This window comes from Salvia splendens, chromosome 13 (genome assembly GCF_004379255.2).
Source record: "Salvia splendens isolate huo1 chromosome 13, SspV2, whole genome shotgun sequence".
NCBI classification, from domain to species: domain Eukaryota; kingdom Viridiplantae; phylum Streptophyta; class Magnoliopsida; order Lamiales; family Lamiaceae; genus Salvia; species Salvia splendens.
The window spans coordinates 4168514-4194541 of record NC_056044.1 but is presented as its reverse complement, the minus strand read 5'-3'; the positions used below and the strand labels follow the sequence as shown (position 1 = coordinate 4194541).

The 26028-nt window shown below is 39.7% G+C and overlaps 3 protein-coding genes and 2 non-coding genes across 5 annotated transcripts; 2 read left to right on the top strand and 3 right to left on the bottom strand.

The window, feature by feature from the left end:
* The first annotated feature begins 6625 nt into the window (after positions 1-6625).
* Positions 6626-7373, top strand: LOC121762790 (putative flavin-containing monooxygenase FMO GS-OX-like 11). Its single transcript, XM_042158782.1, has 3 exons — positions 6626-6882; positions 7034-7102; positions 7325-7373. The coding sequence occupies exons 1-3, from the start codon at positions 6689-6691 to the stop codon at positions 7326-7328; spliced, it is 267 nt and encodes an 88-aa protein (XP_042014716.1). The 5' UTR covers positions 6626-6688; the 3' UTR covers positions 7329-7373.
* A 141-nt stretch (positions 7374-7514) lies between these two features.
* Positions 7515-11637, bottom strand: LOC121762789 (Golgi SNAP receptor complex member 1-2-like). The gene is made up of 6 exons (XM_042158780.1): positions 11316-11637; positions 9843-10039; positions 8692-8781; positions 8548-8619; positions 7835-7964; positions 7515-7751 (listed from the first exon to the last, which is right to left on the bottom strand). The coding sequence occupies exons 1-6, from the start codon at positions 11434-11436 to the stop codon at positions 7654-7656; spliced, it is 708 nt and encodes a 235-aa protein (XP_042014714.1). The 5' UTR covers positions 11437-11637; the 3' UTR covers positions 7515-7653.
* Positions 11638-12631: 994 nt separating this feature from the next.
* On the top strand, positions 12632-12705 carry TRNAV-AAC. The gene has a single exon. It is a non-coding gene; the product is annotated as a tRNA-Val (tRNA).
* Positions 12706-13467: 762 nt separating this feature from the next.
* Positions 13468-13554, bottom strand: TRNAY-GUA. The gene is given in 2 exon segments: positions 13468-13503; positions 13518-13554. It is a non-coding gene; the product is annotated as a tRNA-Tyr (tRNA).
* A 3103-nt stretch (positions 13555-16657) lies between these two features.
* On the bottom strand, positions 16658-18422 carry LOC121762126 (UDP-glucuronate 4-epimerase 3-like). The gene has a single exon (XM_042157905.1). The coding sequence runs from the start codon at positions 18030-18032 to the stop codon at positions 16740-16742; it is 1293 nt and encodes a 430-aa protein (XP_042013839.1). The 5' UTR covers positions 18033-18422; the 3' UTR covers positions 16658-16739.
* Positions 18423-26028: the final 7606 nt, after the last annotated feature.

Below are 26028 nucleotides of genomic sequence, written 5' to 3'. Positions count from 1 at the left end.
TGACCATGAAGCTGCACCAACCATGGCAGATTTGTTCGGCACAATTTTGCGTACACGGCAGAGTGGGAAAAGCGGCGGCGAAAGTAGCGGTGAAAGGGCTGCGGCGGCAGTAGCGGGTGGCGACAGCGACGGAGCGACGGGCGGCATCTGCAACACCTCCGTGCCACCCCCTCCTCCATCTCTACACCACCCCAACGGCTGCGGCAACACCCACACCGGTAGCACGACGATTTCAAACAACACAACCAAAGCTTCAATGGCTACCACCAAAAATTGGACACAAGTTGAGGATCCAACGGCGAATAAAGGCAGCACATGTAACCGGGAAAGGAGTGGGGTTCTGATTTCTGCAGCCACCTCAGACGAGGCGGCTAGAGATGAAGCGGCGGAAATCACAAAGGGGACGGCGGCTACTGAATGGAAGGAGACGGCTACTGAATTATTTCCCATTTTTCAAACAAATCCCCCCAGTTCGGTTTTATTCCAAAACCAACCCCAACCAAAAATTGCCTCCCAAAAACCCCCCAGTCAAAGCCTTTATTTCAAACTAAGCCCCATTTGACCAAGAAATTCCAAAAGACACCCCAATCTGTCCCAAGTTCCAGAAAGACACCCCAAACTTTTGAAAAATCCAGAAATACCCACCCCAATTTCGAATTTCAGCCTTCTATCTCTTGTTCAAACTCATACCAAGCTCTAGCGTACTCATCATCCGCAAACTTAGGACCCAAAGACTACCACTGGATTTTTTATTGTGGGGCAACCGACACAATGTCTTTTGATGCATCAGACTTCCTCAATATTTCTCAATCCACAAAAAGTTTTGTCCAAACAGCTAGTGGGGAGTTAGCACAAGTAGAGGGGGCGGGAACTGTCACTATCTCACCAACCCTCGCCTCTCGAACTGTCTTTATGTTCCTTCATTGTCCCACAAACTTTTGTCTGTTAGTCATGTAACAAGAGATCTCAACTGCAAATTGTTAATGCAACCTCATTTTTGTATGTTACAGGATATCAAGACGGGGACGATAGTTGGGCGTGGCACTGAGCGACATGGATTGTACTACGTGGATGAGATAGCCCAACAGAGTACTGCGATGCTAACTCACGGACTAACCGACAGACAGATTTGGCTCTTGCATCGCCGGTTAGGGCACCCATCCATAAGTTATCTTCGTTTGATATTTCCACAGTTAGTTTCTTCTACGCATGTTTTGAATTGTGAAACTTGTGTTTTAGCAAAAAGTCACAGACATTCTTTCAAATTAAACAACAATAGAGAAAAATCACCTTTTGCTTTGGTTCACTCTGATGTGTGGGGCCCTGCTCCGGTTACTGGAGGACAAGGTTTTCGATATTTTTTGTTGTTTATTGATGATTTTTCGCGTATGACTTGGATTTATTTTTTGAAAACAAAATCAGAAGTTTTCGAGAAATTTACTGAGTTCTATCGTCTTGTCCAAACCCAATATAACTCTAGAATTCAAATCCTTAGATCGGATAATGGGAGGGAATACGTGAACTCTAAGATGACATCTTTCTTCACTGAAAATGGCCTTGTCCACCAAACTTCATGTGCCTATACACCAGAACAAAATGGGGTAGCCGAGCGGAAAAATCGATATATCCTAGAAATCTCCCGTGCCCTCCTCATTGAATCAAACATCCCAAAATCCTTCTGGCCAGAAGCCATTGCAACTTCTGTCTATCTCTTAAATCGCCTTCCCACAGGGATCCTTAACTTCAAAACTCCTCTAGAGGTCTTCTCTTCCCAAAACTCGGTACCATCGTCCCTCCATCTCGACCCCAAAATTTTTGGTTGTACCGTGTTTGTCCACATTCCAAAACATGACCGTGACAAATTCTCACCTTGTGCAGTCAAATGTGTCTTCTTAGGTTATGGGAAAAATAAAAAAGGGTATAGATGTTATGACCCGTCAACAGATCGCTTGTATGTTACTATGAACTGTGACTTTGTTGAGAGCGAATACTTCTATAGCCAATCTAGCGGTCAGGGGGAGAGTCAGACGGATAATCCAAACAGTGACGCACTAAATTGGCTATCTCTGTGGGGAGAAACCATTTAGGGGGAGGATACTCAGGGGGAAAACAACCAAACTACCCTACCAAACCAAAATCCTGTTGTAGAAAACGGTCCAACAGAGGAAGTTAGCAGTACCACTGGGCAGTCAAATCCACAGGAACAGAACATGCCGCTTCAGGACACTGCCAAGCTATCTGACCTGTCCTTGAATCCTGAGGTAAATGCTTCTGATCCCAATATCGGTACCCTACTTGAAACCACTGACAGTGACAGGGAAAACAGAAGTGATACAAATGAGCCACCAACGGAACAAGAGAGAGAGCACGACAGATTGCCCCAAAGAAGTACAAGGGGCATTCCTCCTCGAAGATATTCGCCAGACTGGAAAGGGCGGAAATCTAGATACAGTGTTGCAAATCTTACCCAGGGACACCTCACCGAAATGGCTAGGGCATTCGAAGCTGCACTTTATGAAGAAGAAGAGATTCCGCAGTCCTTCGAAGAGGCAATGAAACACAAGCACTGGAGGGAAGCCATGAAGAAGGAGATTGATGCCTTAATAAAAAATGAAACGTGGGAGAAGTGTACTCTACCTCCGGGAAAGAAACTAGTAGGATGTCGTTGGATCTTCACCATAAAAAGACGTGCAGATGGTTCAATCGAGAGATACAAGGCAAGATTGGCTGCTAAGGGATAAACTCAGGTGTATGGAGTAGACTACGAAGAAACTTTCTCCCATGTGGCCAAACTAAATACAGTAAGAACACTTCTATCTGTAGCTGCATGTAAGGAATGGCCATTATATCAGTTTGATGTTACAAATGCCTTTCTTCATGGAGAACTTGAGAAAAACAAGGAGGTATACATGGAGGTTCCCCCAGGTTTTTGTGAAGAATTTGGAAAAGGACAGGTGTGCAGACTGAGGAAGACCCTTTATGGGTTAAAGCAATCCCCCAGAGTATAGTTTGGGAGATTTTGTCAGGCAATGTTCAAACATGGCTTCAAACAGAGCCATTCAGATCACACACTATTCCTAAAGAAGAGGAACGGCAAAATGACATGTCTAATAATCTATGTCGACGACATGATCATAACAGGAGATGATGCCGAGGAAATCCAAAATCTAAAGGAGAATCTTTTCAGGGAGTTTGAAATGAAGGACTTGGGAGCTTTAAAGTACTTCCTAGGAATTGAAGTGTTGAGATCCAAGCACGGAATATTCCTAAGGCAGAAGAAGTATGTTCTTGACATGTTAGCAGAAACGGGCCTACTGGACTGCAAACCTGCTGAAACGCCAATGGTACCCAACCATGGATTGAAGATTGTGGATGAAGCTAAGCCTACAGACCGTGAAAGATATCAACGGTTAGTAGGTACACTTATCTATCTCTCTCATACTAGACCCGACATCACATATGCAGTTGGAGTGGTCAGTCAATTCATGCATCAGCCTCAGGAAGACCACATGGATGCTGTCATGAGAATTGTGAGATATCTAAAGGGAACAGTCGGTTATGGGGTATTCTTAGAAAAAAAGAAAGACTTGGAAATTGATGGATACACCGATGCAGATTGGGCAAGCAATCCAGTCGATAGAAAATCCACTGGAGGATATTTTACCTTTGTTGGAGGAAACCTAGTCACTTGGAGAAGCAAGAAGCAAAAGGTTGTAGCATTATCAAGCGCAGAAGCAGAATTTCGAGGGATCAGAAGTGGCCTGATGGAGATACTTTGGCTTAGGAGGTTGTTAACAGAAATTGGCTTCCCACCAACACGAAAAAGTCAGCTTTTCTGTGACAATAAAGCGGCAATTAGCATTTCAGAAAATCCCGTGCAGCATGACAGGACTAAACATGTTGAGGTCGATCGTCACTTTATCAAAGAGAAACTTGAAAGTGGGATTATCGAGTTCCCATTTGTTCGATCCGAGGAACAACTGGCAGACATTCTCACCAATGCGCTGAGTCCTACAAAATTCAAAGAATTCATTGGCAAGTTAAGTATCGGGGATACCGTTACTCAACTTGAGGGGGAGTGTTGGAAAGAGGGACGTCATTAATATGCCGCCCAACATTCATTGTGGGTGGTGAGTCTCTAAGTCTTGTAGAGTACCAAGTGAAGTATAGTCCCTAAGTTGTGTAGAGTTCCAATTACATTTATTGATGTACTAGATCCTTCTCTTTCACCCTATAAATACTAGGGTGAATGAACATTTGAAAAAACAAGAAAAACATACCAGAAATATTCTCTTTCTACTTTCTACTCTCTATATGCCTTACCAACTTATCTTTATCTCTCTCGATAACCATCTTTAAGAATTTCCTTCTGTTGCAAAAACATCTTCACGCAATCAGCTCGTACCGTATATCTGCTCGGGATTTGAAACATAGGACATATTTCTGCCATGAAAATCTTAAATCCTTCTTTCTCCACGGCTCTGAAGAGAAGCTCATCAAGGATAATATACTTGCATAAAGCTATCCTAACCTCGGTTTGATTGAATCTCCAACTAATGAGGACCCCCGATCCTTCTTGGTTGAGCTTCATTTGGGTTTGTCCCGCTTGTTGTTTCTTCAAACACGAAGCATGATGCTTCCACATGTCGGAGGTGCCATTCAACTTCGGATCAGCGGCAATCAACGTGTGACACATCTTACATTTTCCTTTTTCGAACTTGCACGGGAGGATCTCCTACATCAATATTAGTTTTCTCAAATAAATCCCACACATTAGACCTCTCTGCAGGTGCTCCTGTTTTGCGTTTTTTCGATTTCTCATTCTCTTTTTCTTTTGTTGTAGCTGCATTGCATTGCCCTAGCTCTTCTATTTCAATATCTTCTAACGTCTCGACATTGAGCTCTGGCTGGTTGCTAGCTATTGTTTGAATGAGAGATTCAGACATTCTGTATTACCGTTTCTGCAATACAGATACAAATTATTCAAATTTGAAGTTAAGAATCATGAATGCATGAATCATGATGGATTACATGTTAAATATGCTAATTACCGATAGCTACTTCACGTACATGGGAGTGATCAATTGCTGACTTATCATTTAATTGCTAATTACAACTAATTTAAGACCATAGGATTTTAGAAAACTTGTGGTTTATAATTTGTCACATGTAATTTTCATTTTTATTAATTAAATCGAAAAAGATAAAAAAAACTACCAAATTAGGATTTTGGATAAAGTGTCAATATAGTGTTTCGAAAATATCAACACAATGCTTTGAGAATGTCAACACAATGGTTTGAGAATGTTAACACGTGACATATATTGACATTCTACCTGTATTATATTGACATATTTTATATATCATGTTCATTTGTTGCTGTACGAAAAAATTGATTTTTTTTTTTAAATTTTGACATCGGGAACATATCCAAGTGAGATCTCGTTAGAATCCTTATGAAATTATCTTTAATTTGATATATTTTGTGCGAAAAAATAATTTAGATCGAGAAAGTTATATGCGTTTTAAAGTTATGAGATATTTTTCAAAAGTTAATTACAACTAATTTGCTGTAAATTGACCTTAATACCCTTATTGACTTTTTTTTTATTTCGTATTGACATTTTAGGGCTAATGATCTAGGCCCTTAATTTAAATATTTAATGACTATTAGTTATAATTAGTAATTAAATATTGAGTTCTCCCTTCATATACATATATTCTTAAATTGTAAAGACTAAAGAATGGTTGACGAACTCTGAACTTCCAATGAAATTAAATTTTTTTAATATTCAGTTTGTTGAGTTCAAAGTATATTAGTACTAAATTCCTATTTCCTAATCCGCTAATCTGCATGACTATATGTAAAAAATTTAAATCACATTCATATTATCCTTAATTCCTTATTCCATAATTGGGCAGATTAATCTAGTGATCTACATGCATGCATGATGCAGTGTAGATCAGTAGATTAACCGAGAACCGTTTCCCTAGCCCTAATCTATATATGCTCAATTTTATTGATATCAGTAATATATGTTCAATTTTAGTAATAAATAGAATGTAAATTCAAATATGTATTTTTTTAAATTTTGATAGCCCAAAATAATTCGGGAAAGACCCCAAAAGTCATTTCTCTTTTAACTATTTAATCAATAAAAAATGTTAATAATACTCTCAATTTTTATGAATTGCACCATATGGAGTGAACTTTCATAAATTAATAATAATACTTATATTATAACATCCAAATTTATACAAACTTGAAATTTTTTGTTTTTATATAAAATCTCGATTAAATAACGAAAGGAACACTACAACAAAAATAATTCCGTTAAGGACATTTTGTAATGCAATTAAAGACACTAATTTGTGTTTTTAAGTATACCACCAACTAATTACATTTGAGTCGACACTCTAATTACATTTAAGTCCTTTCTCTTTTGGCAAAATTCTACAAACTAAAAGAAGGGCGCCATAACTAAAAGATGGACATGTTTATGAAGATAATATTAATAAATACCATTTGCCACATAAAGATAAATGGCATGTGCATTAATAATCGTAGGCGTAGCACATCGTTTTTGACGCTTCCTTCATACAAATCATAATAAGACCAAACAAATTTTAAATTTGTAGTAAAACTTATTACTTCGTATTTCGTTTACCCGATCACAAAAATTCTTCGATGGGTCCCGCCGATCTCCCCGGGCCACCACTAAACGTGGCGGGGCTGGTGTCGGCGCGGGCACTGAAAACCGAAGGCCACCGAGTCGTGGTCTACGAGAAATCGGACCGACTCGGCGGCACATGGGCCTACGACCCGCTGAGCCTCGACCCGGATAGGGAGATCGTGCACAGCAGAATCTCTTTATGGCCGGAGTGAGTAACAAAATATTTATTAAAATTCAGAATGCTTTCTAGTACTGGAATAAATTGTTACTCAAATAATATTTCATTGAAGTATGACATATAACACTAGTTCTAGATAGAAGGTAGAGCACAGAATCTCATGCCAAGATTAAAATTGCAGATTGAATGGAGAAGTTGTTTTCGAAGATGGTGCGGTCGTTCATGCAGATATCATCCTCCACTGTACTGGGTAAAATTTTCAATGTGGACATCTTACTAATATTTAGAGATGTTGGAGTAAATTATACAAATATCTCCTTATTTTGCAAACATTAATTTTTCCAATAAAAATTGCTAGGTTTATGTATAGTTTCCCATTCTTGTGAAATATTACTAAGGAGATGGTTTTGTGGTAATTGAAATTATGAATGTAGTTTTAATGAATACGGTGATATACAACTATATAACACAGTTGACGAAGGGGAAAGAACACAACCTATGTGGAAGCAAAAATCTCGAAGAAACTAAGCCATTGATTTCACATGTTGTAACAAGGTGAAGACAATAAGGTTTTTACTAGAACTAACAATGTTAGGTTGAGGCAAAATAACATGTTAGGCATTTCGTATTGTATATTGAATAAGACTGCATCATCTGCTGTGTTGGTAATCAAAATGCGTTTCCTCCATTAATGTAATGCATTCGAATCACGGATAAGAAACCATAAAATTTTATACTACTAAATATACAAGCAACGGAGAACCCGTGGGGAAGTCCTATTCTCTCTCCCTCAAAATTTGTTCACTTTGAGAGCCAGTAGATGATAAGAAAAAGCGTACAAGCAGCAATGACGAGAGATAGGATGATCGTGTCTCTTGATCGTTTTTTCCTGATTGAACCTGTGAGGATCGGGTAACAATACAATTAAGAATTGGTTTTCACGATAAAAGTTAGATAGACAAGTACCAATCGAGAAAATTACCTATTAGACCACGAATGACTGGAAATTTGTCTCCTAGCACCTTAACCTTTCCTTGAACATCTCCAAACAGGCTTCTTTGCGAGCCCAGGGCTTCCCTGGTCGATTGAGCTTGACTAATAACATCATCAATCTACAGGGAGGTGGCATAGAATTAGATGAATTAAAGATGGAATAACTTGTACAAGTTGTATAGAATCTGCGCAGGTCATGGCAAAACTATGACATAAATACCATTAAATCAACAAAAAAAAAACTAAAACTACTTTGACGAGGAGAATGATCCAGCAGTGACCCAGTCAACCAATACAGTTAGCTCAATACATACTTCATATCTGGGGCAAAAATTACCAGGACCTCCTTGTAATAAAGAAAAGCTGAATCAACAGACTGTTGTAAGAATTTCTGATTTCTTGGTGTCGACTGTTAATTGTCAGTGTCAAGGAGTTCTATTCCAGTATCATATTTCAGATATTTGAAGATTGGACTAGTCATTATCACTACCGCAAGAATAGCTATAGCTGGAGTTTGTGCAAACATTACAGGCTTACAGCTACACTTTATAGGCATATAATAATTTCCATATGGACAATTGATATAAACCCTATAGTAATTTCAACTTAATCCAGTGATGCCACCAGCTTGCTGTATCACAAAGAAACATTTGTCTGCAATATGTACCAAGACAATACAATACTCAGCAGTTTAAGTCTTACATGAGATATGCTTCCATGTATAGCAGCTCTCTCCCTTAATAATTGCATTCTTGGAGAGACACTCCCAGAGGCCTGCATAAATTCAATTGTAGTTCAAAGAGGGATCAACAAGTTGTTAATAACTTCAAAGTCAGATGGTCTGACCTTATATTCACTGATATCATCTCGCACAGAACTAAGAAGATCGGCATGTTCCTTCATTGAGTTAATATTTCCCTTGATTCGCCTAAATTCCTGCAGAAATATTTGAAGTCACTTAAGTTAGTATACTGGAGTAACATTGCAGCTAGACAAGATAAAACTTTTATGTTCATTTGTCCAACTGAACTTCTATGTTGCGGAACTTTGTGCTTTTTTCTCTCTTTTAGCTAGATTGAATCTTAACCCTAGAGTGAGTTGTATTTTATAAGGTACGGCTCCCTGGAAACAAAAGTATCACACCAAGATGCTGACGATGAAGGCATGCGTTTCAAGGGCATTTCTGCCACTTCAGCGTGTCATTGAAGGGAAAATTCACCAAATTGATAATATGCCGGGGATTTACCACCATTGTCCATTGGGGAGCCATAGTGCTTAGAAACTATACAACTTATGAAAAGATGAAATCTACAGCCACAGAAAATGTTCGTGTAGCAATTCCAAGTATATCAGAGTGTTAGGTGGACAGAAAGACAGATATATTAGCCCAAATAATAAAAGAATCAGAGCCACCTAGTTCAAACAAAGGCTTGTCAAGATGTTTAAACTGCAAAGTTTTCAAAAAGCTTTGGCTTATACAACAGGCAATAGATTCTAATCTATGACATCACAAATTATCAAGGAAGGGAAGTCAAGAAAAATAACTAGGCACATAGAAGTTTATTGCATGTGCAAGAAAAACCGAGAGCTGAACTTGGATGAAATCGTGCAACAAACGAATCAAAATGGGAAAATATTTTAAATAAGTGGAGCAGCATTACTGGCACCTTAGCTAATATTTTGACCCATTTACATAACATTCATCATCTTTAAAATTTTATATATCCATCATTTAAGAGCTGAACAAGATAAAGAGCTGCTATTCCGGCCAATAGTTGTACAAGTAAAGCTTCATGATGCAAATACTTATTTAAGAATTATGGATTTCAATGCTACATAAAATGATTGTAGTACCAAACTGACAAAGTGTTAAAGCTCGAGTGAAGAAGCAAAATCAACAAAGTATTCAGACAGGCTAAAACCATGTCAATTATTATTGTTTTTCTAGTTACTATCATAGAGGAATGTAAACGAAAAGATCCTCGACAGTATATTACCTGTGTAAATTCGTGCAGTATGTCTCTGTGTCTAGCAAGCTTTTGAGTAACTGAAGTAGTATCTGAAGCAGATGCAGCACATCGACTCATTGAGTCATTTATATCAAGTAGCTTTTCTAGCAATGACTGAATTTCCATTTCCATAGACTTCCATGACCTGCTGGATCCAAGAGTTGGCGAGCCAGCATCCACATTACCTGGAAACCCATTAAACCATAAGAACCAAGGATTTTCAGCCAATTTGTGATTCATAAAGAGGAAAAATGCAATATTACCAATTTTTTGGGTATACTCAAAGGGAAAAGATATTCAAAACCAAACATGGCTCCATTACTTCCTAAATCCTAACTATATCCAACCATTCAGAAACAGACATTTGTGCCAAGACTTACTCAATATTATACCGTGAAAATACATGTGTCTGGCCAATATAATAACGTATTTACATGTGCAACAGGAAAAACTTGCGGATAGTAAGACAAGACTGGTTTCTAGCATACCTTCCAACACCAAGAATTACTAATGTCAAGTGTTCTTTGAGAATTCAGGTTCTATTTAGCATAACTTCTGTTTGGAACTAGGATCAAGCAAGCTGCATCTTTATATCAGGAGGTTCCCCAAATGCATAATAGAGTAACATGGGCAAGTAATTTAAGTTACAGGCTCAGAGGCTGCCCACGATTATAGTGATAGTTAATTTGGTTTCACCTTCATTAAAGCTGACAATGGATACAATGATAGTTAAATAATGGTTTCCGCATATATTCGAGGTGACAACCTTACAAAAATAGGTTTTCCTAAGATCCATTAACTTCAAAATAAGGAAAACAATTGACCTGCATAACATACAAGAAGAAATACACCAGACACCAATATGCATCAACAACAATATGCTCTAACACGACTTATTAAGATCATGTGTAAACACTGCACAGTGATTGCTTCTCACACCATAATTCTTTGTTAAATCTAACTTCCTAATATCTCGCATGTAGCCAAAGGAGAAGAGGGTCATTATCCTCTTCATCCTACATTACATAATTTCTCTGTCAATTATTTAGTTAAAATATGTGCCACGTACACAAACTTTCAAGCAACCAAAAACACTTTAAAATTTCAAATTCCCAAATTACACCAAAAAACTGATGAAACTTCATGTTCGAATGCTAATGAACAGATCCCCTATCAACAAGCATCCAACAGTCGTTTAAGATTATCACAAATAGTTCAATATCAACGGTGATCTAAAAGCAGAACATAGATCGCAGATTTTCTTCGTTTCAATTTCAACAACCATAACTTAGGTCGAGTGGTAAAATACATCCATTCACAGACTCAATTTCCAAAATGCAAGTAGAATACACAACCGTATACTCTCATTACTGTCAGCAATCGCGAACACCACATCTTAAAAATATTTTCTGATTAATCAAAATTGCAGCATATGAGGCATGGATGAAGAGAGAGCTGTACCTCCGTGAGTGAAGCGAGCTCCGATCTTGGCATAAGAGGAGAGCTTTACATCGATATCACCTTCGATCTTCCGAGCTTCTTTCCGGAGCTCCTCCCAACCCGATTCCTGCAACGCATCCATATTCGGATCTAAATGGATCCGAGCAGTTTGCGAAAAGCGATCGGTCAGTACAGGTAGTGTGCGGGTCAGTAATCCGAATCGGATAATTGCTTCGTCCAGGAAACACAGATTGTCTAATCCGATTGTGCTCTCCACTGCGGAAATGGGAGAAGGCGTTGGGTTCTTCGTTTTAGCGTTTATTTTCTCACTCAATTTTTCGTTTCGCGGAAATATGAAATTACATTATCAGCAAAAGATGCTGTTATTTCTATTTTATAATATGTTTTATTTAATGATATAATTTAAAAAGAAAAATGTTTTAATTTTAATGGGACAGAAATGATATAATTAAACAAGGGAGTATTAGTGTTCTTTCATCCTTAGAATCACAGCATCCTTCCAATCATATACTACTACATAGCACTTATAAGCAACAAAACAAGGTTATTAAGCAACAAAGTTAATGAATAATGTTTAGGAGGATGAGATTTGTAGGACATGATGATTTGGGGTTGCATTTATAATTATAAAATGAAAGTACTTGTGTAATTTTAGTTGTCAAGTCAATATTCCTATTGCTATATCTTTTGTGGAACATTTTTAACCCGAAAATTATACATTTGGGGGTACAGTTGTACCCCTAGTTATGAACTGTATCCGCCACTGTACAAGACGTCACTCGATGATAGTAGACTAGATCTCTACTCTTATCTAAAATAAATACTACAAAAAATCTCATGAGTCACAGGAGTGTCGATAAACAAATTTACGTGTGACTAGTAAATTGTAGTGCCATTTTGTTTGTCCAGTTGTTAATATTACAATCATAATTGATCGGTATCTAGTTTCCATCAAAATTAATGTTATCTTTTATTATGAAATAAATGTCACAAACATTATAGGAGTACGTTTTTCAGAGCAAAAGAAAGAAGATTTTAACTCTCTGATTTCATGATCATACGAGAAACAAACTTAATATAGTGATCGACTCAAATAAATGGACAAGCATATTTCATCGTCACTAACAAGATAATTTATTGAGAGGGAGTATCTCTACGAAACTAAATCATCATTCCATTCTCTCGTACATTCTATTAATGAATTGGGTTGAGACGTTATGTCTACACAAATGAAACATGATTACATGAGTAATAATGAAGCAAACCAAGTTGTAAATATATAGTATTATAAAGAAAACTACGAATACAAGCAATGGGGTTTCGTGGTGTAGTTGGTTATCACGTCAGTCTAACACACTGAAGGTCTCCGGTTCGAGCCCGGGCGAAGCCAGTATACTTTTTAAATTTTACTTTCCCTACTTAAAATTCTACTTTTGGTTTTTTTCACTGTAATTTAATACTCCCTGTAATTAAAAATATTCAAGCATTTTGGTTTTCTTCATCATTTTCTATTCTACTTTCTGTTTTTCCTCTAATTACAGTAGTAGTATATTCAAGCATTTTGGTTTTCTTCATCTTTTTTATTTTACTTTTTTGTTTTTCCTCTAATTAAATATATTCAAGTCAATTTTGTTTTCTTCATCTGTAACTGAGGAACCAATAAAATAATAGTACAAGTTTATAAGGTGTATGCTTATAAGTTATAGTATGATACTATATCGCAGTTTTAAAAGTTTATAAGGTGTGAGAAACATATCATTTTATACAAAATAGTACTCCCTCAGTCCACGAATAGGAGTCCCATTTTTTCATTTTAGTTCGTCCGCAAATAGGAGTCTCGGTTCACTTTTTTTACCATAAATGGTAATATGGTCTCACCTTCCACTAACTCATTCCACTCACATTTCATTTAAAACCAATATATGCAAGTGAGGCCTCTATTCCACTAACTATTTTTCACTCACTTTTCTTAACATTTCTTAAAACTCATGTCGTCCATAAATGAGACTCCTAACGGCGGACGGAGGGAGTAATGAAAATAGTCAACTGTAAATATTTTTGGTGTATTGCTACTTAACCCAAAAATAAAGTACTGATATATCGAACTGATTTTTACAGAAAATGGAAATAAAATAATCAATGAAAAATATAATCCGACCTGCCGGATTCGAACCAGCGACCTAAGGATTTCAGCATATCACACTACAGTCCTCCGCTCTACCAACTGAGCTAAGGTCGGTTGTTGTGAAAACTGTCATATTTTATCTACTTAATATTAAAACCACAATTCTAATGATTCATATCCAAATTAAATAGTACTATACCCATTACACCATAAATTCATTTTTAAAATTATTATCCAAATTCTTTTTCTATATATAAATTTCGTTATTTATAAAATTACACTAAATAACTTTATTAACATAATAAGCAAATTAAAAATTCTAAACAACTAAATAAAAAACGAACAATGCATAATTTATATTGTAATTTATTTATGAATCTATGTGATTTTTTACGACGTATCTCATGCTAACATCTTGAAGTTGAGAGTTTTCTTTTTACATATGCATGTATTTATTGTGACAATTAACAAGGTCACAAATTTATACTTTCTAGTTTCTTAATATGTGTAATTTCACTATCGGGTCACTTAATAATTAGAAATTAAATACCTTGCCAAATCTTCTAGCATGAATGATGATCGTGGATAAATAAAACTACAAGAATAAAAGGCGTCATTTTGATTGGGTGAGGTTGAGATATTGCAGCCGAATTCACCCTCTTTTATAGCATCCACAATAGTGGATTAGCGCGCGGACTAGTCGCTAGTCCGTCCGCTAGTCCACTATTACGCCAAAACTGGTCCCGAATATGTTCATTTTATGATTTTGGTCTTATACTTTATCTTTTGAATTTTTGCATCTTGAACATTTTAACTCGGATCACAATTGGTCCTACACTAACAATTCCTTCAATTTTTAAACGGTTTTAACCCGATTTTGACCTATTTTTAAACGGTTTTAACTCGAATTGGACTGTTAAAACCGTTTAAAAATCGGTCAAAATCGGGTTAAAACAGTTTAAAAATTGACGGAATTGTTAGTGTAGGACCAATTGTGATCCGAGTTAAAATGTTCAGGATGCAAAAATTCAAAAGATCTTTTATAGGACCAAAATCATAAAATTGACATATGTTCAGGACCAGTTTTGACCTTTAGTCTTTATTTTTTTGTCCTAAAAATAAGTTGTTTTGTGTCAATCCCCTTTATTTAATAGGATAGGATGAGGATTCAAATTACTAAAGACAAGCAGAGAACAATTAATCTCCCACATAAAAAAATCATACACTCTACTTAATTTAGCATGTTTGACTGACCAAATATCGATAATTAGATTAGATGAACAATGTAGCATTATATAGACATGTTAATTGAATACAAACAAATATACTGATGCTGATGCTGACACATTAATCTCTCTTGATTGATTTGGTTTTGATATTGCATCTGCTGAGTGCTGACATTCTTCCCTATGATCAGATGGCATGAAATTCTATGTACTCCCCAACAAGGAGACTTTCAACCAAGGAGATTCTATGGACTCAGCTCAGTTCGCTTTCAAAATTTTTGAGTTACAAAAGCTCAAGCCAAAAAGAAGACAAGCTGAGCATCAAAGTAGCTATACAAAAGTGGGTCATAGTAGATACAGCAACAAAAAACAACGAAATCAACATACCGACAAAAACAATGCTTATCGGACATAGAGGAGGGTGTGCTTATCTGCTGTAGTGCAGATTATAGCTCTTATATTCCTTAGCGCAAGATCGGCCAGAAAAGTGTGGATATCAATGTTTTTTTATCATCTCGTGGTCGATCTGAAATATTGAAAACAAAATTGCTTCTAAGGATTTGTGCCAATTTGAGAACTAGAAAAGAAAAGACTTATTGCAGTATATTAGAAGCTTGTGCCTAGAGGCGTCCACGGTTCCGGAACCGCCTGTTCCGGTTTTGGAAATTGCCGAACCAGAACCGAACCTTGAAGGTGTCTCGTGGTTACAATTACGGTTCCGGTTCCGTTTCCGTTTCCGAAACCGCTGGTTTCGGTTTCGGTTCTGAACAGACGATTTTCCAGCGGTTTTTCACGGTTCCAAACCATCGGTTTTCGTTGAATTTTTGCAGTTCCGGCTCGATTTCACGGTTTTCCGGCGGTTTTCGCAGTTCCGGCACGGTTTCAGTTCAAAAAATTTCGAACCTGACCGAACCACGGTTCTAAAATCGACGGTTTCAGTTCGGACAAATTATCACGGTTCCAGTTCAGAACCGTAACTGCCGGTTACGGTTTCGCGGTTAACCGCCAGAACCGTAGACCTTGGGCACCTCTACTTGTGCCACGTTACTGGTTAGAGTTTTTCGTGTTTTCTTTAAAAATGGTTTCGTATAAATTGCGTGCTTGATAATACTCCATAATATAGGGATATATACACCTATCAAGAAAACTGGGACAAAAATAATCAGAATACCTAAACTGAAATAGCTATGCAGAACTTGGAAGCACTAGACCAAAATAGCACAAGATGGTTATAGTTCAATTTATACTTTCAAAGGAGGGCCAAAAAAAAAGCATACCAACATATCACAAGTAGCATGAAGATGACCACAAACCTAATCTACATATGTAATTGAAATGGAGCTTTCTTTGATTATGCACAGTTAAGTTATGTTTCACTTTCTCAGCCTACAACTGCAAAGACCATGATAATTGAAGTAAACTGTGACTAAGAGTTATGGCAGCTATAGTATTAGTAGCAAAATTCAACACATGACTTCTCATAACATGACAGCTTCATATGAATCCACTCCACCCCATATCTGCATATGAAATCGAATAAACAAGATAGGTTCGCGAACAACTTCCCTACTTGTAGCTTCTCAGAAGAAAAGAAAGATAGATTGTCAGACTTGGCCACCCTGCTCTCCAAATTGTAGCTGCAAGAGTATATAAAATGCAGAACAAAGCAAAGCAAAGCAAAGCAATAACGCTGTACTAATGAGAGGGCAGTGAACTTGATTAAACCGAATAATGTGGACTTGACAGCAAGAATAACTACGCAGCTGATGAAGTCCGGGTTTATTTAAGAAGTTATGTGGAAGGTTTAGCAACCATACTACTCTGTATTATTCATTTGAAATGGATCCAAATGAATTCTACAGTGGTCAGAATACCAAGGAACAAAGCCCAACAACCAAAGAGCTTCTTAGTCATTGGATCATGGATATTATCTTTATATGACACTATCAAGATATGTGATAAAAGATAATAGGAGGGAGTGAACAAAACAGTTCAGAAAACAATCATATGAATCAAAATGAACAATAATAGAACGACCCAAACCGCACAATTCATGAAAAAAAAGAAACTGTATCAATGTGAGCTCTTCTTGCCATCTACATAGTAACTAAGATACCATTGAACAAATTTCTTCAATCCAGTACGCAGATCCGTTGTAGGCTTATAGCCAAGCTCCGTCTCAGCCAAGCTTATGTTAGCATGTGTAAACGGCACATCACCATTCCTTGGCAACTTCATCACCAACCTCTTTGCCTTCACCTTAAGCAACTTCTCCAAAATGCTCACAAGATCCCCCACAGGCACAGGAGACGTATTCCCCAAATTATAAACGCGCAGTTGAGCTTTCCCCTTCTTCTTGCCACCACTGCCAGTACTCTTCTCTGTGGTATCCAGAGCAGCTAAACAGCCCTTCACTATATCCTCAATGTAGGTGAAATCCCTGGCCACAGTGCCATGATTAGGCGCCTCAAAGATCGGGATAGACTTCCCTTTCAAGATATCCTTGGTAAAGAAGAAGTAAGCCATGTCCGGTCTGCCCCAAGGTCCATAAACCGTGAAAAACCTCAACGCCGTCAGCGAAAGCCCGTATATGTGGTTATACGTGTGTGCAATCTCCTCACCGGCTTTCTTAGTAGCTGCATACAAACTAGCAGGCTGATCAGTCCTATCCCTCTCGGAAAAGGGCACCTTTGTGTTCAGTCCATACACCGAACTACTCGATGCCCAAACTACAGCAGGCTGAGGATTCACATTCTTGCAAAACTCGAGCATACTAACAAGGCCAGCAATGTTGCTGTGCACGTACGAGTTAGGATTCTTCATGGCAAAACGCACGCCAGCCTGCGCTGCCAGATGCATAACATGAGTGAAAGGCACGATATTGAAAAGCTTAGCTAACAATGCACCATCATTGATATCCCCCTCCACAATGTACACCCCACTTCGCTCCAGCATCGCCTGCCTCGCCCTCTTAAGCGAAGGATCGTAGTAGCTATTGAAATTATCGAGCCCCAAAACGCCATCACCTCGCCTCTTAAGTGCAGCGGAGATGTGAGTGCCTACAAAACCAGCAGCCCCTGTGACCAACACAGACATACCATGTTTCGACCTAGGTTTAGCAGACTGTCTAACCCTTTTCTCGAAACTAGGGCCTGCATATGAGCTAGTAAGGGACCTTCTAGAACGATCTGAGGGGGCGGGGTTTGATGAAGACGGTGATCTATAAAAGAATACGAACATCATTCCAAGAAATACTAAAGACCAAAAAGCGAGCTTAGCTATTGAAGATTGCAGCCGCAGCCGATTGTAAGGAGGCTTCTCCATCTTGAATTTCCCAGGGGTTGATGGGCTCTCAATGTGCTTCATCTGCGACACTCTCCACTGAAAATTCCTTGAATGTTTTGAGAAATCCCCTCACTTCGGAATTCACCACTTCTTTTTGCCGCTCTAATCTACAGAATTCCCCTAAATAAATTAACCGGGGGCGATCAAAATTCGATCTTTTGCTTCGTCCCCCACTCTCTCCGATGAATGTGGTAACAAATATTTGGGGGAAAAAGAAGAATCACTAGGGTTTCTATAAATTAGAAGCAATAGAGTTTTAGTGATGTGGAATCAGATTTGATGAAGAGATATGGGTACTCTTCGAAGATCTTTTCTGGCTTTGTTAAATGAAGAAAAGAAAATTTGGATTTTTATAGAGAGAAAGATAGTATTTGAAAGATGAGAATACTGGGATTTGCAGTATCGAGAATGATTTGGCTTGCTTGAGATTCAGTGTTTAGTTAGAGTGGACTAATAATTTAATTAATGGGTTTTGTTAGACTTAATTAATCATGATTAGTAAAGTTAATGCATTTTGGACTATGGTATCTATCCCATTCAATGAATGGATCCTTAATTGTTGATGTTTCTTTCAAATTCGAAATAAACTAATAAGGGTTTTGCTGTGTTACATTTAATAATTGAGATTTTGTTATTTTTTAAAAAATAATGTAGATTTGATTATGTATTCTTATATGCATGTATAGATTACGAATGTTTTAATAGTTTAATACCACAAGGGCAAGTCAAAGTGACCATACTGTTTGTAAATAAGTTTTAACAAAATGGCACCTATTTTATTTGATTTAAATAAGTACATTTTTACTAATCGTAACTGAGTTGGAATCCAAAAATCAGATACAATAAGAAAGTAATGTTTGTTAAATTAAATTCAAACCAATTATGGCCATGTTCCAATAGAAATGTATCTAAAATTAACTGTTTTGACTAACAATTCGGCTAAGCAACTAAATAAGTAGTATTATCATAACATGTTGGTCGGTATTAAATTGTGGTGGAATCATAATTAGCATATGACAACATGAGAAAGGTGACCGGTTCCTTTCTTCACCTATAAATTTATGCGTAATTGCCAAGTGATAAACTCAAATTAACTAAATACTTTCAAAAATTAGGCATCGCAATTTGCAAACCCTAGCAAGTTGCTATGTTATGCATTATTTTTTAAATTATTTTTGCAGTGACTTCAATTTGTCCTACATTATTTTTGCAATACTATGCTTTATTTTTTTCCCTAATTATAATTTGACCGGTGCCAACATAAATTTTGGCACTGAATTAGAACTAATTTAAATATAAATTGCTAATAAATTGAATCCCCTTCCATTAAAGTCATTTACCCATATAGTACTATGCATTTATATCATCATAACAAACACTGGACAAATAAATAAACTGGAAAAATATTCAAATTTCGCTTGGATCAGCTATAAAGACTATTGTTTTGTTCATCTTTAAGCATTAGTGGCTTTTAACCATTGCTTCCAATTTTTGCATAACCCCAAATCTCAAAATTAGAATCGTTAATGAAAGATAGAAATGTTAGAATCAATAATAGAAATGTTAGAATCAATACTAATGCTCTGCCACTGATTCCTAACTTTGAAAGTGATGTTTCCATTTAAACGTTGAGATTCTTCAACAGTTTTATTACTAATATTTATGTCGGTTAATAATTTATCATGGAGCATACGATGATGCAAGGTACTGCTACTTTGCAATATCACTAATCCAAGTAGAGTGAATAGACCTTTAAATTTATATGTAACACCAACATTTTCCTTTGTTTATAGTTAGCATTCCTATAGGTCTAACTTCTCTTGTGGTGATCTTTGCATCCCTCACATTGTTTGTTGAACATGCTACACAATCATATTGTTGCACGTAATTCTTAATACGGGGGTTGATAAGAGTAAAGGTACCGGCAATAAGAGGAGAACAAGAAGTGCTCTTATAAAATATGCAAAAGAAGAAGAAATAAACTCCCAAACTCACTCAATTGAAAGAACTCGGCTTTATTGATATGAGAGATGAAATGACACTTAACGGAAATCCCCACAAGGAGGCCTACGATACTACGATCGTCCAATACTAAATTCCCAAGATACTTTTCTGTATTTTGGAACTTCAATATATAGACTTACAATTAGAGAAAAATCAGCAATCACTAACAGAAACTGTAACAACTTAATTTGAATTTGAAAATTCCTAACTACAGCCGAGATTTGTGCTCCTGTTGCTTCTTCATTCTTCCTCTTTTTCCTCTGACTCGGTTGGCCAAACAACCTGGCGGTTTCCCCTCTTGTAGACCCGCCAACTCCTATCAACTGCCCGGATCGGCGAAACAGCCTTGTCCGCAAGGCGGAAGTAAGGGAATTGTCCTGTAAAGTCCGTCGTATCCATCCATGTGGCCTCGTCGACTGACTGGCCCGACCACTTGATTAGTAATTGAGGTGTCTGGCTTCCGTCCCGTGTGACCATTCGTTCTCCCAGGACCTCCTCGGGTAGAAACGGTGGCTCCGCATCCAGCAAGACCTCCGGAAGTTCGCCGTCCGGCGTTGCAGAGCCAATCGCCCGCTTTAACAATGAGACGTGAAATACAGGGTGTATGCGAGAGCCTTTGGGTAGTTTAAGGCGATAGGCTGCTTCGCCTATGCGAGCTTCCACCGGATAGGGTCCATAGTAGCGGGGAGCTAGCTTTCGGTTAGGAGCTGGGAAGAGGGATGACTGGCGGTAAGGACGAAACTTTAGATAGACTAGGTCGCCCACTGCGTACTCCACGTCTCTACGGTGTTTGTTTGCTGATGCAGCCATTCGCTGTTGTGCGCGGAGCAGATGTCGCCTGAGCAAGGACAGCGCCTCGTCGCGAGACCGGAGGGAGTCCACTACTGCTTGGGCCCGAATTTCTCCAGGTAAAAAACTGTGCAGCGTGGGCGGGGGTCTGCCATAGACTACCTCAAAAGGGGTGGTTCCCGACGCGGAGTGGGCACTCGTGTTATAGCAATATTCTGCCCATGCAAGCCACTTGTGCCATTGTTTGGGGCGCTCGGATGCAAAGCAACGCAGGTAAGTTTGTAGACATCGATTTAGCACCTCGGTTTGGCCATCCGTCTCCGGGTGATACGCTGAACTCATCCTCAGTCTGGTACCAGTCGCCCGGAATAATTCGCGCCAAAACGAACTCAGAAAAATAGGGTCGCAATCCGAAACAATGGAACTTGGGATTCCATGCAGACGAACAACCTCTTTAGTGAAAAGTTCAGCGACTTGCTTGGCTGAGAATGGGTGGCGAAGAGCGATGAAATGGGCGTACTTCGAGAGACGATCCACGATAATGAAAATGCAGTCGACGCCGCCGGACTTAGGGAGGCCCGACAGGAAGTCCATGCTCAGATCCTCCCAAACGCGCTCTGGAACAGGAAGCGGGACGAGGAGGCCTGCGGGCGCTTGGGTATCAATTTTATTTTTCTGACAAGTTGCACAAGTAGCCACAAAGTGTGTGATATGCTTTATCATTCCCGGCCAGTACACGTTCGAGGCAAGGCGTCGGTAGGTACGGTATGCCCCTGCATGACCGCCGGCGGGGGTGGTGTGGAACTCTGCAATTAACTGCGGAATCCAAGGTGAGTTGGCTGGTACCGCGATGCGCCCTTTATAGAAGAGTATGCCATGGATTAATTCATAGTGGGCCGGTCCCTGCTTGCCTAGTTCGAGATCAGTCTTGATCTTGGACAGAGTTGGGTCTGTGGCTAGGGACGACTGGACCTGCGACCAATCAGGCCATGTCGGTCGGGAAATAGCCGAGAATTCTACCCCATCGTCGTCCCGCCGAGATAGAGCATCTGCCGCCCGGTTCGTCTTTCCCTCTTTGTAGACGATGGAGAAGTCATATCCGAGCAATTTCGCAGCCCAATTCTGTTAAGCCGGTGTGGATAAAGGTTGCGCCAGGAGGTGTTTTAAACTCCTTTGGTCGGTGTGGACTATGAAGCGACGACCCAATAGGTAAGGATGCCAGTGATGAATAGCGAGCACCAAAGCCATCAACTCCTTCTCGTATGCCGACTTTGCAAGCCAACGCCCCGATAAGGTCTTGCTAAAGTAGGCAACGGGCTGCCGATCTTGCATAAGGACCGCCCCCAACCCATGACCCGATGCATCACATTCAATAACGAAGTCCTTGGAGAAATCAGGCATCCTCAGCAACGGGGCTGATGTCAAGGCCGTTTTTAAGGTGTGGAAAGCCTGATCCGCTTCGGGGGGCCATGTCCATTTCGTCTTGCTGGTGGCGTCAATCGGCTTCTTGAGGAGCTGAGTCAGGGGTGCCGCGATCTTGCCATAGTCACGGATGAAATGCCGATAGTACCCTGTTAAACCGAGGAAACCCCGAACTTCTTTTAAACTGGTGGGTGTTGGCCAACGAAGTACTACAGAGACCTTGGAGGGGTCCATGCTCACCCCTGCCGCTGACACCACATGACCGAGATACTCCACTTGGCGCCGCCCAAGGAGGCACTTCTTTGGGTTAATTATCAAAGAGTGGTCCTCGAGGACGGTGAAAACCAGCCGAAGGTGAGATAAGTGCACGTCCCAAGAGTCGCTGTAGATCAAAATGTCATAGAAGAAAACCAGGACGAACTTACGAAGAAAAGGTTTGAAGATTTCATTCATTAGACTTTGGAAGGTGGCGGGGGCGTTTGTTAGGCCGAATGGCATTACGAGGAATTCGTAGTGGCCTGAGTGCGTACGGAAGGCGGTCTTGTGCACATCGGGGGCGGCCACCCGGATCTGATGGTACCCGGCCTTCATATCGAGCTTGCTAAACCAGCAGGAACCATGTAGCTCGTCAAGGAGTTCTTGGATAATTGGGATCGGGTATTTATCTGGCACGGTGCGCTTATTTAATTCCCTGTAATCGACACAGAATCTCCACGACCCATCCTTCTTTTTCACTAGCAACACCGGGCTGGAGTAGGGGCTGGTGCTTGGTTGTATAAAGTCGAGCATTTCCGCAACCAAACGCTCCATTTCATCTTTCTGAGTGTGATTGTAACGGTAAGGCCGCACGGAGACTGGCTGTGAGCATGGTTTCAGCGGTATCTGGTGGTCGGTTGGCGATGAGGTGGCAGTGTCGACGTTGGGCGGGTGGCACGCGGAAACTCGTCCACCACTGATCGCAGCTGATCCCGCTCGGCCAGTGATAGTGAAGGTTCTACCCCGAATTCTGTCGTGAGGCTTGGGGCTTCCAAAGAGCGCAGGACCCAACACGAGTCACCATCCTCTAGCCTATTAATGTCAGAGGAAGAGCACGCCCGCCGAGTAAGGGATGGATCGCCCTCCATCAGCACCCACCGATCGCCGACACGAAACTGCATAGTTGACTGTTTCCAATTCGCGATCACGTAGCCCAGTGTTTCCAGCCTAGAGACTCCCAAAATAACATCAATATTTCTCAATGGAAATACGTAACAGGATAAGGAAAAGTTTTCAGATGTCAACCGAAGAGGCACGGCGTGGCAGATGCCAGAAGCGCCGACTGACGAGCCATTTCCCAGCATGACCGAGTAGGGTGCCGTGGGCGTGATCGGAAGTTGCAGACGTCTGACCAGCTGATCTGAGATGAAACAGTAACTCGCCCCGCTGTCGACCATGACTAGGATCTTATTGGACTCGATGTCGCCGTACAGCTTCATAGTGCGGGAGGTATCCAAACCGTTGCAAGATAGTTCCGAAAGCTGGAGCTCCAGATTGGTCCCATGATCCATCTGGTTCTCGGGCTCCACAGCGTCGTAAATAGGATCATCGTCGTCGATGACAAGAACGTTGAGAGTCTTCGGGGGGCAGCGATGAGTGGGGCCAAATTTGAGGCCGCATTTGAAACAGGTGCCCGCGGCTATGTGCTTTTTATATTCCTCGGAGGATATATTCCGGAAACGGTTGGGGCGGTTAGATCCCGAAGAAGAAAACGATGCCGGCGTCGGGGAGAAACCTTTCGAGTTTGGGCGAGACATGCCCTGAGGCGGCAGAACTGCGGTTGAAAGAGGTTTACTCGCCTGATGAGTACCGGAGAGCTAGTCCAGTTGTAAAGCCATTTGCACTGCATCCGAATAAGAAGTAAGTTGCGCTGCCTTCAGGTGCATCCGAATCTCTGGGCGAAGAGCTGCCAAGAAGAATCCCAGGTATTGGTGATCTGCTAGGTCCGGTATTTGGGCAAGACGGGCCTCGAACGCTGCTACAAACTCGACTAGAGACCCTTCCTGTCGGGTTGAGGCGAAAGCCTCGTAGCCATCCAGAGCCATTTTATCACCGAAACGCTTCATTATCTCTCGTTTGAATTGTTCCCAATTGAGCGCCGGAAGACGGCATCGCAGAAGTAGGAACCATGGCAAGGCTGGCCCAGCCAAAGCCACCATTGCAATGTCCAGCCGCTTCTCCGGAGAGGTTTTGACACCAAGAAATATTGCTCCGCGCGCGCGAGCCACGCTAAAGTATCAGTTCCGTCAAACGTAGGCATAGACAGGTTCGAGTTGTCCCCTGTTGCTGTCGTGGTTCCGGTGGAGTCACCATCCGTAGGTGGATCTGTTGATTTGGAAGAAGACCCCATGCCGAGGGCGGCTCGGACCTCCGCCATAAAGGTCTCGAGTTGAGCTCCAATCGTTGTAACTTGCGCACCCGTGTTGGAACACTGGAGATTGAGTTCATCAACCATGGCAGTCAATGTCTCGGTCTTTTTCTCCAGATCTCCGGTGACCTTCTCTAATCCCTCCAGCCGCGTGTCCGTATTTCGAGTGCTAACCATCGTCACCGCACCAATTGATAAGAGTAAAGGTGCCGGCAATAAGAGGAGCACAAGAAGTGCTCTTATAAAATATGCAAAAGAAGAAGAAATAAACTCCCAAACTCACTCAATTGAAAGAACTCGGCTTTATTGATATGAGAGATGAAATGACACTTAACGGAAATCCCCACAAGGAGGCCTACGATACTACGATCGTCCAATACTAAATTCCCAAGATACTTTTCTGTATTTTGGAACTTCAATATATAGACTTACAATTAGAGAAAAATCAGCAATCACTAACAGAAACTGTAACAACTTAATTTGAATTTGAAAATTCCTAACTACAGCCGAGATTTGTGCTCCTGTTGCTTCTTCATTCTTCCTCTTTTTCCTCTGACTCGGTTGGCCAAACAACCTGGCGGTTTCCCCTCTTGTAGACCCGCCAACTCCTATCAGGTGTCCAACTAGATATAGAATACCGTAATTCATAATACGGGTGTCCAACTAGATATAGAATATCGGGTATTACCAGATCCGATTCGAAAAATTACAGGATACGGTACTCAGTGATCGATGTATGATACTGGGTTTGAGATCAGGTGGACTGAAATATTGAGTACACGATCTTGATTTTAGTCAAAATTAGGTTTTTGTCAAAAGTTACATGAGAACTTATAACTTATAAATTAGTTTACCTCTAGCTTTTATGTTGTTTTTTTATATATATACTTTGAATTATGTCACAAACTGTTTTTTAACCATTTTAATTTCTCACGCATAATTTAATTTTTTAAAGAAAGAGTGGAGTATATAAAAGATGACTTTGGAGATTTGGACAAATTTAAAAACACTTCACTCATTCAACTTATACAAAATGATCACAACACATCTGTTTATATAGATTGCATATGTATTCTAGAATTTTCTAGTACCGATCCTTAATTTTTTATTATAAATATCTAGATATTTTTACTAAATAATTTTATTACTCTATTAGTCTCATTATATGTGACACATTTCTTTTGGGCACAAGTTTTTAGGTTGTGTTAAATAAAAATACAAATCAAAGTAAATTGTTTCATCGTTAAAAAATAAAAAAATAATTAAAATCAGGTAAATCCGAGTATTTATGGTATCCTACTTAGTGTCAAATCGGGTATATCGCTTATTTTAATTAATTGCTTTTAATGATCTATATAGCAATCTTATAGAATAAAATAAATCACGATGAAACGTACC